The 20,856-nt window shown below is 56.6% G+C and overlaps 1 protein-coding gene across 4 annotated transcripts in view; it reads right to left on the bottom strand.

Moving 5' to 3' along the window:
* The window catches only part of DPH1 (diphthamide biosynthesis 1), a 52,645-nt gene extending 32,129 nt beyond the window's left edge, over nt 1–20,516 (bottom strand). Inside the window, exons 1-3 of one of the 4 annotated variants that reach the window (XM_043499181.1) lie at nt 20,424–20,516; nt 17,036–17,191; nt 11,566–11,629 (exon numbers count right to left, since the gene is read on the bottom strand). In XM_043499181.1, coding sequence (XP_043355116.1) covers nt 11,566–11,629; nt 17,036–17,191; nt 20,424–20,475 — 272 coding nt within the window. In that variant the 5' untranslated portion in view covers nt 20,476–20,516. Of the gene's footprint in view, nt 1–11,565; nt 11,630–12,898; nt 13,034–17,035; nt 17,193–19,897; nt 20,327–20,423 lie in introns of those variants that run through there. The other 3 variants (XM_043499180.1, XM_043499182.1, XM_043499183.1) reach the window with 3 other exon arrangements.
* Between the last annotated feature and the right edge of the window lie 340 nt (nt 20,517–20,856).

The following is a 20,856-nucleotide window of genomic DNA, read 5'->3' as shown; positions in this document are numbered from 1 at the left end:
AAAGGGGGGCTTTCTACTACCTGCGAAGGGCCATGCAAAGCAGCTATGTTCTTCAAGAACTATCTATATCCTGCAATAACACAGCAGCTGTGTCCTTCAAGAACTATCTTCTACAATAACAAAGCAGCTATCTATACCCCACAGTAACCTCTTGGCTCGAGAAAGCGAAAGTTCCCTAGCTAGGCCGTAACAAAGTCTTCCGGAGTCCCTTACAATGCCCATCAAGATGCATGAGCTCCCTGCCCCAGGCTCACGCCGCCCAAGGCCAGCGAGCTGCCCGCCCCGCCCGACCCTCCAACTGCTAACACACAACATGCACTCCCAGCTGCTGCCTCCCTCCACCCTGCAGTCCGACAAGCTGTGGGGGGCACTATGGGGCAGAGTCCATTACAATCCAGGGCTCAGGGGGCCATCAGGAAACATTTGGGCTGCTCCACAGATTGTGCTGCATGGGTGCTCTGCCGCAGGACAAAGGGCTTACTCTGCCCATGCAGAGCCCTTGGGGCCCTCTCCCCTCAGGGCTGAGACAGTAGGAGCATCAGCTGGCAGCCCACCTGCACCCCCCGAGCTACCTCAGCAACACAGGGAGCAGCAAGGCTGGGCCACCCTTCCCAGGACAGTGGTGAATGGGAACTTCGCAGGCTCATAGAGTTCCCCAGCGCCAGAGCAGAATCTGCAGCTGCAGCAAGTCTCCTGCCTGCTCAGAGAGGCCAGTGTGTTAGGAGAGATGGCCAGGGTGCAGGGAGGGAGTTGGGGAACCCAGGTTCCTGTCAGGGCTGCTGGGGTCCCCTGTGATTACCAGGAGCTGGTCACACAGAGAAGAGACAGGGATTAGCCACCGCAGCCCCTAACATTTGGAGCTTATTAACAAGGAATCAAGAGCCCAGCTGATGAGCCTGCTCCAGCCCCCGGCCAGAGCCCACACTGGCCCCCCGAGCAGGGAGCTGGCTCTCCAGTCACTCACGCCTGGGCACACAGCTCCATATGGCACAGCAGACCTGTTCTAAGCAGTGCAGGGGCTGATCCAGCTGGGGGCTGGCTGGGTAGAATCACGCCCAGCTGAAGGGGCTCCTGTGAACAGACCCTGGTTGGCAACTGCACCCGCCAGCCTGAGTGGGGACCCGGGCAGGGTTCGACTGTACTCGTCTCTCCAGCAGCTGCCTGGCCAAGCTCCTGCAGGGCTGACTCGCACGCTCCCCCCACACGCCACTCCAGGGATAGCTCCCCTCAGCCAAATCACATCAGCCCTGATCAACGGAGCCAATTTGGAACTTTCCGAGATAACATCATGATGCGATTTCCAGCAGGCAGCACCCCTGCCAGCTCCGCGGGAACAGTGCCACAGCACACAGCTCCCACGCAGGGCAGCAGCGAGCTGAGGAACCGCAGCTCCCAAGGGTGCTCAGAGCATGGCCCGGCCTGCGACCGACAGAGACCTCGACTCAGCCACAGCCGCATGGCGTTCACAGCACTACGGGCAGCCCGGCCCAGCGGGGTCATGGCCAAGCCCAGCAGAGCCAGCATCCCACAGCCTCACCCCTGGGCCTGGCCTAACGCAGCAGGGTCACGACCCAGCCCTGAGACCAGAGATGGTGCCTGCATTTAAGCCGGTCTCCAGGGTGCTGAGCCCTGCAGGCTCTGCTCTTGCTCCAGCCATTCAGGGTGAAGCTCCTGTTCCTTGCACTGAGAAGTGCAGTTTGTTAGGAAGTAGATAAAGACAAACCTATTAAGACTAATTAACGAGGCCTTGCACCGATCAATTCTGTAAGCGTGCTGTACATTTCAAAGCTCTATGCTCAGGCTGTCATGAGGCAGCCGCAGTACTGGGCTAACTGTGTCTTCATTTCACTCACGGTCCCCCTGGGCACAGCCAAGCCCTAATGGGCCAAGCACTGGGGCCACAAGACAGACAGCTGCAGCCTGATCTCAGAGTCCCAGCCCATAGGAAGAGAAGCAAGCTCCCTCCCCTTCACACTGCAGGGAGGGATCCCACAGCCATGGCACAGCCTCTCACTGCCATGCTGCCCAGTCTGAGCCACCAGCCCCTTTCTCCCTACAGCCCCTCACGTTCATCTCTCACACTTGGGCCCTTCCCCACAGCTGGCACTGGGAGAGCGGGGCCGGCCAGTGCCTCGGACATCCACTGCCCCCACGATAGTGCAGGCCCCTCCAGATAGCCTTGAGGATGGCGAAGGCTAGGGGGTCTCCATCCTGCCCCCACAGCACTCATGCTACCAGAACGGCTATGCTGGAGCAGGGAGCAGTGGCTTAGAGCAGATGCCTCTGGCTGTGGGTGGCAGAAGCAGCCCTGCACCGGGGCAGAGTCCATGCCTGGGACATCTCCCATGGCCACGTGCTCCAGTGTCTCAACACTGGGGCTATTGCAGCTTTCTGGGCACCCCAATGTGCTGCCCTTTGCTTCTGGCTTTTCCCGGGGGAAGTCGTTCCTTCCCGGATCAGCCTGTATTGTGAGGATACCGTACGTTCCTCCGTCAGACTGTGCATGCCGGCTGCCGCATGATGACAGAGAGAGCAATTTCAACAGGGATGGCCAGGACAGGAGGGTGGAACTCAGGCAGCCCCCTCCGATAGCCACCCATACATCTCTGATCCCAGGTATACAGACTCAGCTATGGGAATGGGGGGGCTCAAGGTCTGAAAGCCACCCTCCCTCCTGGGGCTTCAGAGCCCCAGCTCCAGCTGGAATGTCTCCATGGCTATTTTCAGCACTGTAGCATGAGGCTGGGTCTGTAGACAAGGCCCTGCCCCTTGCTGCCCTGGGCTGATTGGTTTGCTGGGTAAAGGTACCACTTGGACTTGGTAACACACAACATTTTGATTAAAAAAGTAGAATGATACAAACCTGACATGGCCCTCGTTAAACGGATTAAACCCTGGCTGACTGATCGGTCTCAAAATGGAACTGTAAATAGGGCCCCAACATCAAGCGGGTGTGTTGCTAGTGGGCCCCATAGGAATGGGTTCTTGATCTTATGCTATTTAACATTTTCATCAGTGACATGGAAGACAACAAACTCCTTGCTGAAAAAGTTTGCAGCTGAGACAAGGACTGGGGGATTGGGCAATAATGGAGTGATCAGGATCACTCGGGAATCTGAGTTTCACTATGGTTGAATGTGAAGTCCTACATCTAAATACAGGCCATATTCATAGGCTGGGGGGCTCTCTCCTGGGAAGCAGGGACTCTGAAATAGACGTGGGAGTCACACCAGACAGTTGCTGAACATGAGCTCCACAGGCAACATTGTAACCAAAAAGGTTAATTTGATCCTTGGAAGCACATATAGGGGAATCTCAAGGAGCAGAGAGATTATTTTACCTCTGTGTTTGGCACTGGTGCAACCACTGCTGGAATCCCGAGTCCAGTTCCAGTGCCCACAGTTCACAGAGGACATTGATAAATTGGAGAGGGGTCAGAGAAGAGCCATGAGAAGATTCAAGGATTAGAAAACCTGCCGTATCATGACAGACTCAAGGAGCTCAATCTTTTAACTTGGAAAGAAGGTTCAGGGGTGATGATCCCGGTCTCTAAGTACTAACATGGGGAACAAACATAGATTATGGGCTCTGCGATCCAGCAGAGGAAGATCTAACCCAAGCCAATGGCTGGACGTTGAAGCCGGATGTGTTTAGACTAGAATAAGGTGTAAGATTTTAGCAGTGAGGGTGATTAGTCACTGGAACAATTTCCCAAGAGTCTTGGGGGATTCTGCAACCCTGGCTATTTTCAAATCAAGACTGGGAGTTTTTCTGAAGGACACACCAATGAATTCAGGACATTCTCTGTTCTGTGTTGGCAAGAGGTCAGACTACACCACCAATGTTCCCTTCTGGCTTTATAATCTATCAGTCCATTTCCCCCATGGGGACATACTCTGGTTTAAGCAGGGTCTGGAGATCCCGGCAGACCAGGAGCTTCAAGGGAGATAACAAGGGCAACCTTTGAAGAGCAGGTAGGGAGGAGGGAGGCTGGGGTGCAGGCTGCTCCCCCAAGCCCAGCATGGTGTCTGGATAAGATGGCCCTACCTGGCTATGGACACAGAGTCGTGCTGCGATAACAGCCCTCTGCGGTGCTCCTCGGGGTTGGGGTGTTGTACTGATGAGCTGTTTGGTGCTGTTGCTCATGGCGCTCGCAGGGGAGTCTCACAGGGCCGCGCAATCCAGGCTGGGCATTTGTAGGGCACTGTGCCCAGTCAGACGGGAGAGGCTCAGGGCCAGTGCCCTGGAGGGGATGCATGCAGACTGATTGGGCAATAATGCAGTTAGCCCTTACCACGGCAGCCCCCACGACAGCCCTGTGGTGGCTGAAAGCTCAGAGGGGCCCATCCACTGCTCCATGGCCCAGTGCCCCATGCTGCATGCTGCCCCACGCAGGACCCCCTGCACTGGTTTGTTTGGGCTCCTGGTTAACTTTGCCTATCAGTCACCATGATTAGCATTCAGCGTCTGTGTTCAAACTGTCTCAGGAGAGAAGCCTTTGATCCATGCAGACGACTCCAAGTCCTCCAGTTCACATGCTCCCCACTCCCTGCCACCACCGCAGCCTGAGGCTCAGGGCACCAGAGTCCCCACACAGCGTTGGATCTGAGTCTGCTCAAAGGGAGCCCGGGATCCAGCCCCCTGAGTCACATCCAGTCCAAAGAGCGCCGCAGCTGAGGGGGACCTCCCCTGTCTGCCAACCCCTGGCACACTAGCCCCATCCAGCCCCCAGAAGGCAGCACGGCTCAGGTACCCCAGGACCTGCCCCTTACGACTCTGCATCACCCTCTCAGTACCAGTTCCTAGACCCCTTTACGGGGCTGACCCTAGCTGTTCACCCCAAAGGGCAGGGGCTGTGGGCCACAGCACATGGCCCTCCTGCAGGGCTCCATGCTGTCAGCTTCTTTCCCTCTTGTGCTCTGCAAGCTGCTCCCCGCCCACCCCAGCAGCAGCTCCCAGCTCACTAAGTATCCACGCTGTCACAGGAGAGAGCCCTTGGGGGCCCGAGGGGCCCTCTCCTGCCATGCTGGGAGCTGCCCCAGGGGCTCAGCCATGGCAGGGTAAGCGCTGGGCACAGGAACAAGTGGTGCTGGTCACAAAGAGGGACAGGGAATGCCCCCTGCTCACCTGCTGGGGGAGAGACTAAGGGACTTTTCAAGGGGCTAGGAGCCCCAGCCATGAAAAGGATGTGGGTAACAGAAGTATCTGAGAACCACCCCGTCCCTCACAGCATGGCTGCAGAGCAGACAGACAGATGCACCACATGAGAGACAGACAGACAGACAGGGGCCCTGGGCTCCTCGTGGTGGTGCATTTGTAGTGACTATGGGCACTTGGCTGTTCCTTTCACTAATGCAGCCGGGCGCAGAGTGACTCCTTTAACAGATGTCAGCTCCACAACAGAGATAAACCTGAAGCAAAGATGTGGGGCATGCAAGCAGTGCCGGAAGAAAGGGACCTGGGATCCCAGCATAACTGGAGCACTTCCCTGAATTATAATCCTTGTATTCAAGGCATGGAAAGCGAGCCAGCCCGCGCACTGCCAGCACTCGCGGTCCCTGGGCATGCTTCTGCTTAGCAATTAACTGGAGGGCTAGCTCTGTGCACAACAGAGTGGGAGCTTTCCCGAGCCTCTCCCCTGCAAACCCTGCCAAGGACAGTGCAAGATGCTCCCTGCCGGGTGGGAAGGCAGAGCCACGCTGGGGGTGTGGGGTTTGCTAAACAGCATGTTTGTGTCCCTCCTTCATGGACAAGAGTACAACCCAGACCCCAAGCCCACAAGGACGGTGACGTCTGAAGCCACCCAGCAAGCCCGTGTTAATGGAAGAACTATGTCTCACAACTCCTGGCCCTTTGCTCAGTGCGAGGCCCTGCTAGCCACATGCCCAGCCAGCCAGTTGGCAGCCCTAGGATGCTCCCTCCCAGTATGCACCATGCTAGGGCCCTGACTCAGTCCAGACTCCAAGAGGAAGGGCATCCCCAGCACTACTCCCTGTGCTAGCCAGGCTCCCGAGCCAAGCCCTGCTTTGTCAGCTCTCAAGCCTGAGAAGGGGTGGCTACAGGCCACAATCTTCCTGCCACCGCCACCTCCCCTGGCTTAGGCCACATCTACTTTGTAGCACAGAAGGCAGGACGTTTTCCATGTGTAGCCAGGCCAACCTGTCTCAAGTGTAGCCTATGTCAGTAAAACCGATGTCGCTCAGGGGTGTGAATGTTCTAACCCCTCCCTCCCCCTGCCCAAGTGACAGAAGTCACAAACTGTCTGGCCATTGGCTAGGCTCAGGTAGCCAGCGACAGTCACATCTGATCCTCTAGAGATCTCGGCAAAGATCAACACCTTTCCTTCCCCTGCCTGGTTAGACATGCAGTTCACAGGGAAACTGAGGTACACACAATAACCATATGAAACATTACGAAAACTCCCCACTTCGTCACATCCCGCCCCCCTTCGAGTCCGAACTGAGCAGGGTCCCTTCAGCTAATGGCCTGGGGAAGTGCAGGTCCCCCTTTCCAGGACAAAACATCAGCTATAACATGTGCATTCCCATTCCCATGGACCACCATCTCATAATCCTGGAGGGTCAGACTCCATTGCAGGAGCTCAGCATTAGCCCCTTTCATTGGTGCAGCCCATCAGAGGAGCGTGATCAGTATACACAGTAAAGTGTCTCCCAAATAGATACGACTGCAGCTTTTTAAGCACCCACCCCATGGCCAGACATTGCTTCTCTATGGCCGCATCGTTCTGCTCCCGGGGCAACAAAGCTTCCTGCTTAGGTACACAATGGGGTGTCTCTCCCCCTTCACATTAGCTTGCATCAGCACCGCGCCCAGCCCTGCATCTAGAGCATCTGTGAACACCACGAAGGCTTGTCAAAGTCTGGATTTACCAGCACTGGGCCCTTGACTAGAGAGAGCTTCCTTCAGAGCCCAGAGAGCCCCCTGGCACTGCTTGGTCCAGACTACCTTGCCCTTCTTACATAGCTTCGTGATGGGGCTACTATGGAGTTAAAGTGGGGTGTCACAGAGCCCTGGGCGATGCTCTGGAACTGCTCCCTACAAAGCCAGTCAGGACTCTGGGGAAGTATCCTTTCTGTGAGCAGCCTGTCTGCAGGATACACAGCTCACACAGCTAATAACTGTGATGAAGTGGGACTGTTCTTAATGTTTCCTCTGAATAGTGTGGAGGTGCCTCAGTTTCCCCTAGGCAGTTCTTAAGTACCTCGGTGGTGGGGCAAGGGTGTATGATCATTGCAGAGCCCTAGAGGGCAGGTGAGTGCAGGGGTCTGGACACAGAGAATGGCTGACACCCTGTTTCCTGGCCTGGCCCTTCCCCCCTGCAAGATGAGAGCTAAAGGGGTTGGAGAACAAAGGAATCCTGTGACCTCCTGGCCCGGGAAAGGAACAAAGCCCAGAGGAGGAGGGCTGGAGAGAGTTTCAGTTTGGGGATGGCTGGGGACATGGAGTGAAGTGCAGACGGGGTTGTCTGGCTCACTGCCCCTCAAAATGGACCCGGCTGAGGGGTCCTGTTCTCTGCACCTACAAGCTCTGTATTAGACCATGTCCCTGTCATCTAATAAACCTTCTGTTTTACTGGCTGGCTGAGAGTCACGTCTGACTGCAGAGTTGGGGGGCAGGACCCTCTGGCTTCTCCAGGACCCGCCTGGGCGGACTCGCTGTGGGAAGCGCATGGCGGGGCAGAGGATGCTGAATGCTCCGAGGTCAGACCCAGGAAGGTGGAAGCCGGGTGAGCTTTTTGCCCTGCAGACAGGCTGCTCCCAGAGAGGAGACTTCCCCAGAGTCCTGCCTGGCTTCGTAGGGAGCAGTTCCAGAGCATTGTCCAGGGACTCCATTACAAGAACTGCATAGGGGAAACTGAGGCACCCCCACAATATTCAGAGGAAACATTAAGAACAGTCCTGCTTCGTCACATGGGGTACAAAGCACCAGTAGTGCCCCAGCCATAAAGGCCTGGACCTGCTTCTTGGTTTGGGGAGCAGGTCAGTCTCCAGCTTGGCTGGCTCTGGCTTTGGGTGGCTGCTTCCCACCTTGTGGCCCAGGTATGACACTTCTGCTATCCCCACCTTGCACTTCCCAGCCTTTACAGTCAGTCCGGCCTCCTGGAGGCGCCCCAGCCCCCTCCTCACCTGGGACACAGACTCCTCTCCAGTCTGGCTAAAGACACAGATGTCATCAATGGACGCCAGGGCCAAGTGCTCCCTCCCCCTCTGTAACTTACCCACCCCATGTTGGCAGGTGCCTCATTGAGGCCGAAAGGCAGGACCAGGAACTCACAGAGCCCCAAAGGGGCAATGAATACAGATTTCAAACCAGCATCTGGCTCCAAAGGTGCTGGCCAGTAGTCCTTGGTGAGGTAATGGGGCCCCCAACTTGTCTAGGATCTCGTCTGTCCTGGGCATGGGACAGGCTTCGAACAGGCTCCCCGTGTGACTGGGACTCGCCGGTCTGGCGCTGGACCCACGCGCGGGCAGGGAGCTCGCCGGCCTGGCGCAGGCAGAAGGAGCGATTTCTGTCACGTCCGGAGCCGAGGCAGCTAGGTGAAAAGGGCCAGCCAAAGCAGCGGCCAAGCTAAGCTTCCACATTAGCACCAAACTATAAATATTAATGGCATGAGGAGCCAGGCACTAATGAGGCCAGGAACAGCTGCCTGTCGCTCTAACCCCTCACCTAATGCAGTTTTCTCCTGACTCACAGGAGCATCTTGGGGAGTGAGGAAGGGGTGGGGGCGGGGTCCTCGGGGAGCGAGGCGGGGCCGGGGGGGGGTCCAGGGTTTCACACTGAGCAGCACAGACTCAGGCAGTGTCTACACTGCAAGGGCTGCGGCCGAGAGTCAGCCGGAAGGCTCCTAACCACGCCCGGGCTGCAGCTCCGGGGGTCATTCGCCCTGACGACGCACAGAAGGCAGGACGTTTTCCATGTGTAGCCACGCCAACTTGTCTCAAGTGTAGACCAGGCCTCAGACTCCCAGCTGGTATCTTCAGAGTTACACCCAATAGGCTGGCAGAGCACAAGGAGGGGTGCTCAGGGCCAGCATGGCACTGGGGGGAGGGGGAGGCGCCCGGGGGCTCAGGGCCAGCGTGGCACCAGGGGCACCAACAAGCCCCAATCCTGGCCAGCACCAGCGCTTCCCAAACTGCAGGCCAGGGGCTGTCATGGACACTCAGCCACCTCCTCCGTCATCCCAGCCCCTGGTTCTATCAGAGGCCCCGCTCAGGCTTTGGCCACAAGCTCCAGCACCTCAGTGACTAGAGCCAGGCCACGCCGCCCCCAGCGTGGGCCCCGTCTGGGCAGGAAGCGTCACAGCTCAGTGACCCCTGCACACCATGTGTCACTGCTCCCCTCTCCCCCATCCAGCACCGCTGCCCACCCGGCCTCTCCCCCACCCCAAACAGCCTCGCAGCAACCCTCACATCGCCGCGCATCTCCCGTGTTTACTGCTACTTTGCAACTGCCCTCCCCCCACAGATCCCCCACCCATGGGCACACACCTCTGTACACACAAAACCCCCCCGGCACACAGCTCCCACCCGTGGGTGCTCCCCCACATATACACACAGAACCCCCCAGCACACAGCTCCCACCCGTGGGCACCCCCCACATATACACACAGAACCCCCCCAGCACACAGCCCCCACCTATACCCCCCCACATATACACACAGATTTCCCCCCCGGCCCACAGCTCCCCCCCACAACCCTCTCTCCTCCCCTCCATTTGCAGCCCCACCCTGGAGGCCCCAGCTGGGCTTGCTGGGAGGCAGGAGCCCCCCCTACAGGGCGGGCAGGCTGCGCCGTGCACCGGGGCTCAGGCTCACGTTCACTCAGATAAAAGAATCCCCGTAATCCGCTGCCTTTGAGGCTGGGCCATGAAAGCAGCTCCCTGCTGCGCAGCACAGACAGTCTCTTACAGGCCCGGGGCCCTGGCAGCTCCCAGACAGGCTGAGACTGGGGCCCAGCCCAGTGCTCCCCAGGTGCCAGAGGCCAGCAGGAGACAGCGAGACACTCAGCCAGCTCCCCCTGCTCCCACCCGTATGGCCAAGCGCGCAGCACCTGGGGCACTAGCGCGGGCTCAGAGGGCAGGGCAGGGCTGATGGCCACAGAGCAGCCACCAGCCTGCTGGGGAACGATGCTGCCAACAAGCCCAGCTGGCACCTACACAGCCCAAGCCACCAGCAGAGCACAGCACGCTGGGGGGCAGAGGGGCTAATCACCCAGCCACGCCGCAGCCTTCCCAGCCGGGGCAGTGATATTGCTCCTATTGTGCAGGGGAGCGGGGCAGGGGGGTTACTGGTGGAGCTGGGAGGGTGCCCTGCTCTGACCCTGTCTGCCAAGCACTGCATTAGCAGCTGTTTGGCTAAGGGCAGGTGGGAAGGGAAACCATCCCCAGCCCCATTGCACCAGGCAGACAATATGCTAGTGAGTGTCATGACCCCTCCGCCTACTCTTGGCTCTCACTCACCGTGGGCAAACAGAGGGAGCTGGGGAGGGAGCAGAGCAGGGAAGTGGGTACGGGGGGGAACGGGGAGCATGCACAGGGGGAAAAGAGATTAGTCTAAATTCTGCAAGGTGCCTCAATCTGCTGCTCCTGCATAGCCGAATGCTCTGCTCAGCTCCCAGTGGCCTCTCAGCACTTCACCCTCCACTTCTGCTTTCTCTGGGGCGCGGAGCAAATCGGGAGGGAAGCAGCATGGGGACAGGGGTCCCCCCTGCCTCTCTGTGAGCCACTGTGAGCAGCCGGGAGAACTCACATGCCCAGACCCGTGCCCACAGCCCTGCAGATGCCTGCCAATCACAGCTGCCCTCTCTGCCCCAAGGAGCGAGGGGACGAGATGCCAGGGTAAATGGGCAGCAGGGCCTTTCCCCTGGAGCCCAGGATGAGCTTGGTGCAGAGGCCATGGCCAGCAAGGCAGGGGCACGGAGGAGCTCGAGGGGGGCCCCTTTCCCTCCCAAAGCAGCAGGGCACTGAATGGAGAGTGCCTGGAAGCACCAGCCTCTTACAGCTCACCTACTGCCACCAGGCCCTGCCCTCACTGCAGCCCAGAGCGCTCCTCGGCACACAGGCTCCAAGCTCAGGTCAGCCAGTTGTTAACACGGGCACCGTGACCCCGACGAGGGCCAGGACATGCTGAGCTTGTCGGTTGCTGGCTCGAACGCGCCAAGGGGTGGGGAGCAGAGCCAGGCAGCGAGATCAGCCCGACAGCATGGTCGTCTCTCACCACTCACATGGCCACATAAATTCAACCACAAACAGCCGCTATGGCTGGGAAGCCAGGACTGCGCCGAGTGAACGTTGCCCGGCCGCCCCACCCTGCCTGCAGCACTGTACAGCTGGGCACTACCTAACGCAGGAGATACCAACTACAGGCACCACAGGCGGCTCCGTGATGGAAGGCAGGGCCACGGAACAGGCAGATCAATGCTTTAGCAAAGCTGTTTGCTGCGAGGCATTACTTTTCTGCCCAGGGGACCCGTCTGGTGATATGCCAGAGTGTGTGGCGAGGGCAGACACCCCTCCAAGGGCAAAGAGCCTACGTCTTTCGCTCACCTTTCAATGATGTCAGCGATGGTGCACGCGAACATGAGGAGGCCTTCGGGCATCTGCAGAGCCACTAGGAGAGAGAGATCCCCAGGGTTAGGATGCACCGAGCAGGTCATTTCCTCCGTAAAGCAAACACCTTAGTACAAACCTGACGACACCCCTGCACACACTGAGCCAGACCCAACCCACATGGAGCTCAGCCCATCCGCCTTCTGCATCCACCCCAGAGCTCCTCTGAGCCAGAACTGCCCCACAGCATGCTGGGACACTGGCACACTTAGCCTATGACACCCAGGCTCCTGCTTGCTTCAGGAACTCCTGAGCACTTCCTAAGGGGAGGGAGTCACGAGCCTTCTGCAATGAGGCAGCTGCAACACTCTCCGCTCCCTGGCCATTCTGGGGAGGAGTCACAACATGACAATGACGCAGGAAGGGGAGAGCTGGAGAACTCCCTGCAGCTGGGTGCTGAACCTGCCCAGCACAGTGAGGACCATGGCCCCAAGGTGCAGGCCAAGCACCAGGGCTCAGGGTTTTAAGCCATCACCTCTGTGCCCAGGCCACATGCTGCAGCCCAGCAATGAGCCAGGTGCTGGCCCAGGTGACAGGCAGCAGGTTTAAAGCAAACAGCAGGAAGTGCTTCTTCCCACACACACAGCCGGCCAGTGGAGCTCACTGCCAGGGGATGTCACAAAGGCCAGAAGTAAAATGGATCCCAAACAGAACAAGGCTTGGTCCATCGTTGGCCGTTGGCCAGGCTGGGCAGAGACACAACCCACGCTCCAGATATCCCTAAACTTCTGACTGCTGGAAGCTGGGAATGGACGCCAGGGGCTGGATCACTTGACAGTTGCCCTGTTCTGTTCCCTCCCTCTGAAGCACCTGGCACTGGCACTGTTGGAAGACGAGATCCTGGGGCAGGTGGGCCATTGCTCTGACCCAGTGTGGCTGTTCTTATGCTAACAGTCAGACTGGGACTCAATCTCCTTTACTGCCCTCCAGATCCTCTGAAAGGCGAGGGAAGGTCCCCATGCTGGGCTGTTCCCTGTGGGGGTGGGGACCTAGCGCCGGGACTGTGGCCTTTAACTCCAGCTGCAGGTCCCATTAATCCCGTTATTCTCTTAACTCTAGATCCCACTAACGCATCCCAGCCTTCATGACATTTACCCATGGTTTCCCTCCCCAAATCCCTGGCTGACAGAAATCCCCAGGATACTGAACCATGCCCGGGCAAACACCAGCTCTATTTAAAGACATTGTTTTAGGCCAATTGGTTGCAATCACGTTAATCTCCAGCTTCCCAGACTCACAAAGCTCTTTGAAGGCTAAGTACTTGGCTTACCCAGCCAGGGAAATCTGGCTTCAGGCACCTCAGGAGGGGTCCCAGAGCGCCGCTTCCTCCCCAGCCAGCCTCTGCTGTCCTGGGATGTCTGGAAAACAGCATGGGCCACATCTGACAGCCCTTCCCAGTAGGGCTCTCAAGCAATTAGAACAATTAATCGTGATTAATCGCACTGTTAAACAGTAATAGAATACCATTGATTTAAATATCTGTAGATGTTTTCTACATTTTCAAATATATTGATTTCAATTACAACACAGAATATCAAGTGTACAGTGCTCACTTCATATTTATTTTTATTACAAATATTTGACTGTAGAAAACAAAAGAAATAGTACATTTCAATTCACTCAATACAAGTACTGTAGTGCAATCTCTTTATCATGAAAGTTGAACTTATAAATGTAGAATTACATACAAAAAATAACTGCTTTCAAAAATAAAACAACGTAAAACTTTAGAACCTAAAAGTCCACGCAGTCCTACTTCAGCCAATCGCTTACACAAACAAGTTTGGTTACAATATGCAGGAGATAATGCTGCCTGCTTCTCGTTTACAATGTCACCTGAAAGTGAGAACAGGTGTTCACATGCCATTGTTGTAGACAGCATTGCAAGATATTTACATGCCAGATGCACTAAAGATTCATATGTCCCTTCATGCTTCAACCACCATTCCAGAGGACGTGTCCATGCTGAAAACGGGTTCTGCTTGATAACAATCCAAAAAGAGCAGACTGACACATATTCATTTTCGTCATCTGAGTCAGATGCCATCAGCAGAAGGTTGATTTTCTTTTTTGGTGGTTCAGGTTTTGTAGTTTCCACATTGGTGTGTGCCTCTTTTAAGACTTCTGAAAGCACTCTTCACACCTTGTCCCTCTCAGATTTTGGACGGCACTTCAGATGCTTAAACCTTGGGTCGAGAGCTGTATCTGTCCTTAGAAATCTCACATTGGTACCTCCTTTGCATTTTGCCAAATCTGCAGTGAAGGTGTTCTTAAAATGAACATGTGCTGGGTCATCATCCAAGACTACTATAAATATGAAATCTATGGCAGAATGTGGGTAAAAGAGAACAGGAGACATTCAATTCTCTCCCAAGGAGTTCAGTCACAAATTTAATGAATGCATTATTTTTTGAACTAACATCATCAGCATGGAAGCATGTCCTCTAGAATGGAGGCCGAAGCATGAAGGGACATATGAATGTTTAGCATATCTGGCATGTAAATACCTTGCAACGCCGGCTACAAAAGTGCCATGCGAACACCTGTTTTCACTTTCAGGTGACACTGTAAATAAGAAGCAGGCTGCTGTATCTCCCGTAAATGTAAACAAACTTGTTTGTCTTAGCGATTGGCTGAACAAGAAGTAGGCCTGAGTGGACTTGTAGGTTCTAAAGTTTTACATTGTTTTGTTTTTGAGTGCAGTTATGTAACAAAAAAAATAAATCTACATTTGTATGTTACACTTTCATGATAAAGATTGCACTACAGTACTTGTATGAAGTGAACTGAAAAATACTATTTCTTTTATCATTTTTACAGCACAAATATTTATAATCAAAAATAATATAAAGTGAGCACTGTACACTTTGTAATCTGTGTTGTAACAGAAATAGATATATTTGAAAATGCAGAAAAGCATCCAAAATATTTAATAAATTTCAATTGGTATTCTATTGTTTTAATAGTGTGATTAATCGTGATTAATTTTTTTATTCACAGTTAATTTTTTTGAGTTAATGGCGTGAGGTAACTGCGATTAATCGACAGCCCTGCTTCCCAGATAAGGAGCAGAGAGCCCAGCACACACCAGGCAAGAGGCACTTCACAGTCCCCAGCCCAGATATTTCAGTGCCCAGGGCAGGTGGCAGAGCTCCAAGGAGTCCAACTTGCAGCACTTTACTCATCCCACCGGGGCAGAGAGTGCCCAGGGCTCGGCATAGCTAGCTTGAGGGACTCCGAATCCTTCCTCCCCCTGGGATGGAATCAGCTCCAGCCCTGGGCCCTGGGCTGCTGGCCAGAAAACAGACTTGCCTTCCCAAGTGAGGCCTGTGGTTTGCCAAGGCGCCAGGAGAGGGTGGGGGAAGCATAGGACAGCCAGCTTCCCCTCGGTTAGCACAGCACCTGCCCTCTGTGGCCAGTGGCTCTCTGCTGGCCTCTCTGCTATGACCCAGGCCCAGATACACACCTCCAGCCCATCACATCCCCTCCCCACCAGGCGCTGGCATAGGGAAGCCTTGCCCCGAACTTCTGCCCTCTCGGGTCCAGCTGCAGTCCCTTGCCAGCGAGCCACATGCTGGCCTCTGCACATGTACATTTGAGATCCCATCCCAGCTGATGAGTTCAGCTTCCAGTATTGCCCGAGAGGCTAAAACCTAAATCCAGGCTGCAAGTTCGCATTTCATAGAACAAAACACACAGCACTGGGGAGCCCAGGCAGCGCCTTGGCCAGAACAGCCACGCACTCCCCCACTGCCTCTTCCCAACCTGAGCACCTCCGGGGGACAGGGCATGACGGTCTGGGCCTCGATGGTGACCGAGCCAAGACAGGAGGGACACTTACTCAGATCTCTCACTCTAAGGTGCTCAACGGCCCCAGCACCTCACAATCCGCAGTGACCCTCCCACGGCTGGGCTGCCGTCCCCACATTACTGATGGGAACCGAGGCAGGCCAGGAACTTGTTCATGGTCCCACGGGGAGCCTGCAGCAGGGCAGGGAGCCAAACTGGGTCCTGGGCAGGTACCCTAACCCCTGGGATCCTTCCCCTCTATGGTCACAAGAGCATCCCATCGGTGACACCTGTTGCTCCCTGTGCTGCTTGCCAAGGCGCCATCAGCTGGCAAAGGCTCTCCTGGCCCGATCAAACATTCCAGGCTTGACGCTGCTGCCTGCCAGGACCCCCAGCCAGTCACAAACTGCAGCTACTCAGGCCCTCCACACACACACCAGCTTCCAGAAACCTGAACAGTGCTGAGGGCAGACAGGGCACACTATGGGGGGCCCTGTCCGCACGATCATGTCACAGACCCCACTCATGAGCCCTTCCCCAGCCCATCACCTGTGACAGCCTGTGTTCACCTGCCCCCCACCAGCACAGCCTGCAGTAACACCAAGCACCCTTTCCCTTGCCAGCACCCACGGGTGTCTGCTCGTTTCATCCAAGGCATGTGTGGCCCAGTGAGGATCAGGAGTCTGATGCATTATTCTCTGCACTGGCAGCTCACAAGGAACAGGGCTGAGCGGGCTGTGGCCAGCGACCCCAAACAAGGAGAGGGCCGGGGCATTTACTCTTCAGCAGCTGAAGCCAAGGGGGAAATAAAGCAGCTGCCACCAGCTGAAACCACCTCAAGTCAGAGGTACCCCAGCAGAGACCAGGGAACCTGCGCCTTCCTCTCCCCGAGCCTGGAAACACCCAGCCCACACAGTCAGGAGCTCATGCCTATGCCTGACCCTCCTCCCTGTGTATCAATGGAACTGCTTTCGAAGACCCCAGTGCTGCCCCCCACCCCTGGGGGGCTTTGCCCTTCACCCATATTCCACCTGGGCACTCGCTCATGTGGGTGTACCCGCCAATCCTCAAAGGCTCAGCCAGGAAGCACAGGGAAAGAGGAAAGAGAGAGCTGTAACTGGAGCCCTGGCCAGCATCCCAGTCCAGTCTCCAGCAGGATGACAGCTACATGCGACTCAGCCCGTCCTGTCTAATGTGATTATAAACCTGAGATACAAATACACTAAATCATCGGAAGCGTTATGGCCAGCTCCCCGTGACGTTAAATGCCGGCAGCATGGCAGATGCTTCCCAGCCTGACTGACAGCTTGGCACAGCCAGCATCCACCAGTAATTCCCCTAGATAACCCAGCCCCAAGTGCTCTAAGCCCAGCCCCTGGCCCATATGCCTTACAACACACCCTCTCCGGACCGAATGGGACCCACACACTGGCGAGGGCCATGCACGTTCTGCCTGAGGAGGGGCCAGGGGCCGGGGCTGCAACAACAGGGTTCAATGGGAACTAGCCCCCACGCAGCCCAGGATGTGAGCTGGTGCATGAAGCCCAGCAGCTCCATTCCCAGACTCAGTTCTAGCCTGGATGCTAAGAGCGCAACATGGCCTCAAGCGGCCACTTACCTTTCTTTGCCTTAGCCTGCTGAATTCTCCAGACTGTCTTGTAGATCTCAAAGTTATAGTTGCTGGGGAGGGCTCCAACTGCCTCCTGTAGCTCCTTATTGGTGAGAATTGCCTCGGGGATCTGCATAGCCACCCGTCGGCGCTGGGGTCCTCGGCCTGCAAGGAGAGCCAAGGAGCTTCTTATACAGAATTGCAAGGAGCCAAAGGATCCGTGAAGAGTGGGAAGGCACTGAGCCGCTGGCCACCCACCAGCCGCATGTGCCGCACCTGACTCCGTTAGCTACCACAGGATTTGACACCTGGCTCCCACTGCCACAGGGAGACAGGCCATCACACCAGCAGAACCAGGGGGAAAGCCTGGCTCCGTCCAGTCAGCAGCAAGGACTGGCTGGGAGGCACGGTGAAACACGCTGGATGTGTCACTCCAAGGGAACCACCTATTGTCTCCAGAGGCCTGATGATTCAGCATCCATCGGGAGATACCAACTCACTCAAACGAATCTAGAGCCACAGCTCAGACCCCTCTGCTCGCCTGAGAGCACGGGGGACCCACTCCCGCAAGGCAGAGAACCACAGCAGTCCCCACTCCAGCCCCGCCAACCAGAGACAACTGACTGGGTGCAGGACAAGGGGAGGAGGTTTCCACCCCCCAGCAACCACGCTCAATAATGCAGGGAGGCACCAGGCCTGCTTATCTAGCACAGCCTGGGGGGGAGGGCACAGAGTAACTTCATGCTCCAATCCCTCAATAAACTAATATTAAAGGCAAGGAAATGAGATCATGAAAGCTGTGCAATTACATTCAATCTTGCTGAGTGACTCGGGAGCAATGGAGTGACTGGAGGGGGCAAAGGGCAGCTGTCGGAACATACACTGAGCCCAGATTAGAAACTCCGAACAGAATTAACTGAGAGAGGCTTGGCCATAGCCCCCACCTCACTGACATGCGCAGAGATGGGGGGCTTTGCCCAGAGCCAGAAACCCACTGCCCAGGGGCTGCTCAGTGCCAGTAACCCAGCAGGGAAAGCTCCTGATCAATTAGAGGCAGGACCACCTTCCAGGAGAGGAAGCAGCCAGTCACTCGAAAACGAGTTCAGGGGAAGGACAACAACGACTCCCCGGAGAGCAAGAATCCAGCGAGCGACCACTGAGGTGCTGGTGCCTGTTACAGCATGACCCTATCACCCCAGCTACATGAGGCCTAGAAAGGCTTCTGTGCAGAGGCCTCTTCCGCTTGCCAGCTGCCCTGTGTCCCCAGACAGTGCCTGCCGGCTGCTATCCACAGAATGCGGAGAAGTCTTTTGTTCTCTCAGGCAGCTGGCAAGTTTAAAGGTGACCACCATGAAGGGCCCATATGCAGGTAGGAAGGTCCCACACACTGGGTCACCACACACAAGCTCGAGCCGCAGTGCCCCCTCAGCAGCAAGGAGTCACTCAAAATCCTGCTGCCCAGAGTCCAGCAAGCCCACCAGAACCAGCTCCACCTGCAGCCCCTCCAGCCCCTAGCAGAGCCAGGATAGGGTGGCCTCTCGCATAACGGCTGCCCTGAGCCCCTAATTCACAACTTGGCCCCAAGGGAGTCTCAGGTTAAGGCTGAGCAGCCCTAGCGCACACTGCCTGCCAAACGCTTCGCACACATGGACACTAAAGCCTGTGTCCCCTGCTCGTATCCTCAGGCCTTGAGCCAGACCCTGCCTCAAGAGAGCTCCCCCTCTCCCTGATGGTCCTCTGCCCCCACAAGGACTCCTCCTCCTTTCCCAGCCAGGACTCCACAGGAGCTCCCCATCCCACCACTACCAGGGTCCCACCAATTGGCCCAGAGCCAGCACTGTCCCCAGTGTGTCCACGACGCCTCATGAAAGGGGCGGCTGCTGGCTGGCACTCCTGGAGGGGCAGTGCTCTCGCAAGGGAAGGGCAGGTGTTACTTCTCTAGTATCTCACTTGACTAGTGACGGGAGCTGTAAAGGGCAGGTTTCTATTCCTGTTTTACCATGACTGCTCGAGACCCTTTTGTGGGGCTCTGTGAATCAGAAAGGCTGTCAGCAATCCGAATGCTGCCAGATGAGCTGATGCAGTGTAAGGGCTGCTTTATTTATGCTCGCAAAGGGCCCTTTCATGACAGTGCCTCATGGCGAACAGGTGTTTGTTGCTGTCTGAAAGCCAGGTGACTCACGAGCTGCTTTGCCCACTCACCAAATGAGTTATCCAGGCTCCTGTGAAGCAAACTGCCCTGATAAATTAAATGCCACAAAGTAACTTAAACAATTAGGACACAAGTTTCAGAATAGCAGCCGTGTTAGTCTGTATTCGCAAAAAGAAAAGGAGGACTTGTGGCACCTTAGAGACTAACAAATTTATTTGAGCATAAGCTTTCGTGAGCTACAGCTCATGCATCCGATAAAGTGAGCTGTAGCTCACGAAAGCTTATACTCAAATAAATTTGTTAGTCTCTAAGGTGCCACAATTAGGACACAGAAGTCCCTATGGCTGACTGGTTTCGTATCAGACACGCCAGGCAGGAAAAGCCCCTGCTGACCGTTCTGTCCACCAAGTGAGCAGCAGTCAGAGGTGACTGCTAGCGGGTTACTGGAGCGTGGGATAGATGGGAGACCAAGGAGACGCTGGAGTCAGAGAAGGTATTCAGAGCACAGCTCAAGGCTGATGGACCCACTCTCCTCACTCCAGGCAAAATTAATAGTCCCACGGCAGCCACTCTCGGCAGAGCCTCCCTTCAGACTAGCCAGCATCCTCTGCAGAGCGCATCTCTGCGCCACACAGGGTGCCTCACCTCCTTACGATCAGGCCCAGAAGCCAGAGCCGCATGGCGATACGGTGCAGGCCTAGCTCCTGGGAAAAGCACTCGTCACATAGGGTTGCCGACCCTCCAGGAATTAAAGATTATGTCATGAGAGGAAACCTCCAGGAAACCATCCAACCAAAGTTGGCACCCCTCAGACCGTCCTGACTGGCACGTCAGAGGGGGAAGGGCCGGTGCGCAGCATGGCCGGGAGAAACGGGCCGAGCAGCCACTGCCCCAAAGGGCCAAAACACGGAACAGTTGATGAAAGGAGGGGCCAGCCCACGGCGGGGTCTCGGGACCGGCTGCAGGCCGGGGACGCGCCGACACCCTCTGCTGACAGACAAGCGCGTCCCCTCACCTGGCCGGCGGAGCTCACGCGGGGCGGTAAAGGCCCCGATCCGCTCCCCTGGCCGGGGAGGGGAGGTCGGGGAACGGATCCGGGGCACTTGCTCTTTAGGCCGGTCCCCAGCCAGGGGGAGCTGGGCTGGGCTGGGGCCGGATTGGAACCAGCCCCCCCGGGAAAGGCCCGTCCCGTCCCCTGGCCCGCAGCGGGCGGGATCCCCCGCGCCCCACACACCAGGGTCCCACCTGGCGCCGAAGCCGGGGGCTCGCCCCGCGCCAGCTGCTCCCGGGCCGCCATCGCAAACAAACCCACGTGGAGGCCGGAAAGGCAGCGCCAATAGAGCCACGTGTGAGCCGCCAGATCCTAGACAGGAGCAGACGCCGACCGAGCAATCGAGCACAGGCGACGGCTGTAGGGGAGCGGGGCCTCTGGAACTCCCTGCCCCGGGCTTTCCCCACTCGAGCCCACCATGGGGGGAGGCTTTGCTCCTCCTGCATCACAACAGTGTGTGGGGCTTGAACAGCGCTGAGCGCCCTGCATAACGCCCCCCGCTCCTGCTTCTGTCCCTGGGGTGCCCCCGAATAACACCCCCTGCTCCTGCCCCCTGGAGTCCCTGCAGAACACCCCCTGTATAACACCTCCCCTGCTCGTGCCCCCGGGGTTCCCCCTGTATAACAC

The sequence above is a fragment of the Dermochelys coriacea genome, chromosome 17, assembly GCF_009764565.3.
Source record: "Dermochelys coriacea isolate rDerCor1 chromosome 17, rDerCor1.pri.v4, whole genome shotgun sequence".
Lineage (NCBI taxonomy): Eukaryota > Metazoa > Chordata > Testudines > Dermochelyidae > Dermochelys > Dermochelys coriacea.
This window is presented reverse-complemented; position numbering and strand designations above follow the sequence as displayed.